Source organism: Gossypium hirsutum, chromosome A03 (genome assembly GCF_007990345.1).
Source record: "Gossypium hirsutum isolate 1008001.06 chromosome A03, Gossypium_hirsutum_v2.1, whole genome shotgun sequence".
In the NCBI taxonomy this organism is placed as follows: domain Eukaryota; kingdom Viridiplantae; phylum Streptophyta; class Magnoliopsida; order Malvales; family Malvaceae; genus Gossypium; species Gossypium hirsutum.
Window position 1 is genome coordinate 103,949,866 of NC_053426.1, and position 4,771 is coordinate 103,954,636.

At 28.5% G+C, this 4,771-nt stretch overlaps 1 protein-coding gene across 1 annotated transcript; it reads right to left on the reverse strand.

The window, feature by feature from the left end:
- Nucleotides 1-1,309: 1,309 nt before the first annotated feature.
- Nucleotides 1,310-2,204, reverse strand: LOC107886705 (major pollen allergen Ole e 1). Its single transcript, XM_016810755.2, has 2 exons — nucleotides 1,852-2,204; nucleotides 1,310-1,740 (listed from the first exon to the last, which is right to left on the reverse strand). The coding sequence occupies exons 1-2, from the start codon at nucleotides 2,018-2,020 to the stop codon at nucleotides 1,391-1,393; spliced, it is 519 nt and encodes a 172-aa protein (XP_016666244.2). The 5' UTR covers nucleotides 2,021-2,204; the 3' UTR covers nucleotides 1,310-1,390.
- Between the last annotated feature and the right edge of the window lie 2,567 nt (nucleotides 2,205-4,771).

The window sequence follows — 4,771 nt, forward strand, 5'->3', positions numbered from 1 at the left end:
TCTTTTGCTAGCGATTTTTTATCTTTCTTTTTAAGAATTTTTCCACGTAAAATTTACATATTCAATCTTTTCGATTTTACTTTACTTATTTGTTTGTTGCATACACGAATTTATCTTCAACACTTGACATCATTTTCTTTAAAAAAAAAATCCAACTTAAATTCCTACATTCATCCATTCGTATTTCCAATGATACATCATACATAGACGTATTAACATAGTCAATTAATCAAATTGTGCCCTCTAAATCTTATGAACTCAAAAACTGTAATGAAAGAGGAAAGAATTCTCCCCATGGAGTTGGAACTTGAATTTAAATTGAATATTAGTTTTAGTAACGTGATGAAACACATCTTTCATTATTATTATTTGGCAAACACTCCCATTATTAAAATACTTAATAAATATTTTAAAATTTTAATTTTTATATATTTGTGCAATTGGAAGGTATAATGATTTCGTTCCCACAATTTCAAATTCATAGCACTAGTGAACTGATTTGCTGCAAAAGGAGGCGATAAGTGCATGTCTATATACATAATAATGTTACTAAAAATGTAAGCTAGTCCATTCTACTTTCTATACCGTAAATTATGAAATCTTCTCAATCAAGAATAACAGTACATGATATCAAAATCAAGCATAATTATTCAGGTGTTGAATTGAATTTAGAGGAGGCCAAATGATGCTTAGGGTGTTTGGGTCTGGGGGAAGCTTGGAGGGGAGCGGGGAACGTAAGATATCCAGGTTGTTGGGTCTCCCAGATTAAAGCCAGGTGGGGAAGGAGGAGCTGGTAGCCAAGTAGTAGGATCTCCTAGATTAAATGCAGGTGGAGGGGGTGGAACAAAATGAGATGGGCTAGGACGGAAGGGAGGGTGAGGGGAGAAAGGGAAAGGCAAAGATGGTGGATTGGGATGTGGAATGGGATAGGGCAAGCGAGGAAAGGGCCATGATGGCAAAGGTGGCAGGGGAGGGAGTGGGAATGATGGAAGGGGAGGTAACGAGGGAAATGGCTAAGGGAATCCAAATTTTGGGAAAGGAAAGGAGTTAAAAGAAGTTGGGGACAGCTCTTCAGGCGTAAAATTACCTAGGAGTTAATTTTTTTTTAAATTAAGTAAATATGTTTTTGTATATTAGACCAAAAACTGAACTAATTTTTTATTAAAATTTTCATATATTATTATTATTAAAAATTAATATAATTGACTGAATAATTAATTGAATGTACTTTGACTTATAATAATTAATTTTTAATATTAAAAATAAATAAAATTATTAACAAAAAATTAATTTATCCTTCAATTTAATATATAAAAATATAATTTACTTATTTTTAAAAAATAAAAATAAAATACGATCTAACTTTTAACAAATAACTTCCATAATATTTTTACCACTGTTTGTGATTTCTACACAAGGTGGCATTTCTCTTGGAAGGCCTGTAACTCAGTGCATTCAAGCTGTAGATGCACAGATTATCTTGTTTTGATTTGACAGTTATCTGATTTGTGGATGTCTTCAAACCTGGTACATCGCATGCTTTGGATTTGCTCCCTACTAAACTTGCCTGGCATAATGACTCAATGGCCAAACCTTCCACACAGTCAACCCCGTCAACATGCGGTATTTCTAGCTTGTACACCCCATATTTATCTGTAGTTCTGTTGACTGAGACGCTCATTTGCTCTGTAGTTTTTGGTGATTGTGCTTTAAACTTGCATTCAATGTTGACTTCAGCACCTAGTAAAATCAAAGGCAACTTTAAATATCACAAATATATTATATGTATGTGTGTGTCTGTTCCTTGATGAATTAGACCAGTGTTTGGGGTTGTATACTAGTCTCTTTTACCTGGCAAGAAGTAGCTGTGCCTAGACAAAGTGTTGCTTGAACAGGAATCACAGAAAACAACGCCCACTACTGTGATCCGAGAGATTGGATTTGGGGGTTGAGCTGTTGCGGAAAATAGATGCATGAAAGAGGATGCTAGAAGAAGAAGAAGGCGAATGATTGGATCCATGGCAGCTAGCAAACATGAGAGAAGTGAAAAGAAGCTTCCACTAGGGCTTCTCTAGTTCAACACTTATACCTGTTTGAAGTAGAAAGCATTTCAGTTTACTGTAGCGTAAGACTTAAGAAAATATGGGCAGTATCCAAGTAACTATCAGCCCGTGAGTGGTTGGTGTTAGGACCAGACCAACTGTAAAGCAAGGAGCTGAAAATGTTTTTATTATTATTATTATTATCTAATCACTAAAAACAAAGACATGTGAAGAGCCTTCTTGGCTGGATGTGATAAAATTTGGAAAGACAGTGAGGTTGCTACTCTGTAGCAGATTTGACAATCGACAGGACATTGATTTGGGGTTCTGTCTTTTCCTCGATAATTACAGAAAGCTCTAATCCAAGTCATCAACTACACATTAATGTAATGAGAACATTGGACTTTTTTGATGTTCACTTCTGTATCAGTTCCTGCTTTCCTCTGTTTCTACTTGTGGTTGTGAGTAATTTATTACCAGTCGCTCAACCCATACGCAGCAGTCTCTGCCCATTTTTGGGCATATGATTTGTCCGAGCACGAGTAATTGTCCTCAACAACCCCCACAAGCCGGACTGGGATAATATTTCACTTTTCTACCTTCAAATTCTCTTATTTTCAATCATTAAAATCTATGGCCCTTATAAGAATGTTGTTAATTTGGAGGAGACTCTTGGACTTTTTGTGTAAATAACAAGATAAAAAGAGCAACCGGATCATGAAGCTTCGCAATATCTTGGCTAGAACTCGATAGACACTTGTTACAACTTAGGAGCACGCACCAATTGAGTTTATTGCACCAAACGTCCCTGAACTATGGGTCTGATTTTAAATTGGTATTTAAATTTGAAAATGTTTTAAATAAGTCCTCAAACCATCATACCGTTCCAATCAGGTCCATTCGTTAACTTTTATGTTACATCTCTATTAGTGACACACGTTACCATCTAGTAGGCACACATTGTTTTTTTTTTTTTATCTTTATATTCTTTTTGTTGATTACTCCTTTATAAATTAGTTGATGTGTATTACACATGATTTTAGGTATTTATTTTTTAAAGTTATTAAATTATATATTTTATAATTTTTTAAAAATATGTGTTTATTAATTAAATGAGAATTGTTTTAATTTATACTAGAACTCTATTAATTTTGAAAAATAAATGAAAGAATAAAACAACATTTTAAAAGTAAAGAAAATAAAAAAAATGGAAAACAATGGATAGCCATTACGTTTTTTTAATATAATATTTAGAATTATTTATAGTCGCTCTCCAACTCTTAAATGGAAAGATAATTGCACTTTAGCGTACTCGAACTCATGTCCTCCTATATTGACAACAATATCTATGTCAATCGAGTTAATACTCAATTGATAGCCATTACTTTAATACTTCATTGCCTTTGATATAATATTTCATGGCACAATGATAAACAACATTCATAATTATGTAAACATTATTACCCATAACCCCCTAACCCTTATATATATTGGAGGATAAATGTACTCCAACACACGCAAACCTACATACTCTTGCACTGACCACAATACCAATGTTAACCAAGCTAAGACTCAGTCGACAAAAATATTCTTAAAATTAAATAATAGTAAAACTATCAAATATCAAATAATAATAATAACTAAACACCTCAAATAATAAAAAAATATGCAATTTTTGTTGATGAAAACAAAATATAATAAATAATGTTAAAATATAATTTCTTTCAATAATTCAGATGTTATTTTAAATTAAAATGCCATTGTTAATGCATATATTTATAAGCTAAATATTATTATAATTTATAATTGTAACACTAATTGATTGATAATTAATCAAAAATAATAAGTGCAATTTAATATGGGCCCAAAATTTAATTAAGTGATAATAACTATTACATTGATAATGAAAACACTATTAATAAATAAATAAACTTATACATTATAGATTAGGTAACCAATATATTAATATTATCTTTATATATAATATTAATCTCACATATTTAATTTTTATTATTTATAAAAATTAATTTTAAAACGATTAATTATCATATATATATATAGAATTTATATTTGTTTAATTAAAAAACTTATATTTTTTATTATTTTTAATTTATCTAATTATATTTAATAATTATATATATTTTTAATTTTTTTAATTAATAATATATTATCTTAATTTTTTAGTACAACTTTTAAAAGATACGATGAAATTAATTACTTTCACATTACTAAACTACCATATTAATTCATATTTAATTCATATTACTTTTATTATTATTATTATCACATAATAATAGTGATATTATTTTAATGTCAATTTAAAAATATAATTAACAATAAAGTGTATTATCATCAATTTAATTTTTTTTCAAATTCATGCTTATATATATATATTATAGATAAAAATAGAAATAAATAATTATTTATGTTAGAATTAAATAACTTTGAAAATTTATAATTAATTATAATTATATTAATTTTATAAAATTAATTTTTTCTGCTTTCTTTTATTTACTTTTTTCATTTATGAATAAAATAATTTTGTAAAACTTAAATTATTTATGGAATATAAAATTTTATTTATTTTTGTATTTATGTATATAAAATAAAAATTAAGAGCAATAAAATTATAATTAATCATAAATATAAAATTAATTTAATTATGATATAATTTTTTATTTTTATTTGTATTCATAAATATAAAAATCTGATTTGTCATTCTCTTATTG

Bases quoted from the DNA above. Each gene is read 5' to 3' on its own strand.
- LOC107886705 (XM_016810755.2), bottom strand. From the start codon at position 2,020: ATGGATCCAATCATTCGCCTTCTTCTTCTTCTAGCATCCTCTTTCATG. The intron at 1,741-1,851 runs GTAAAAGAGACT...TGATTTTACTAG, and splicing joins GCACAGCTACTTCTTGCCAG to GTGCTGAAGTCAACATTGAA.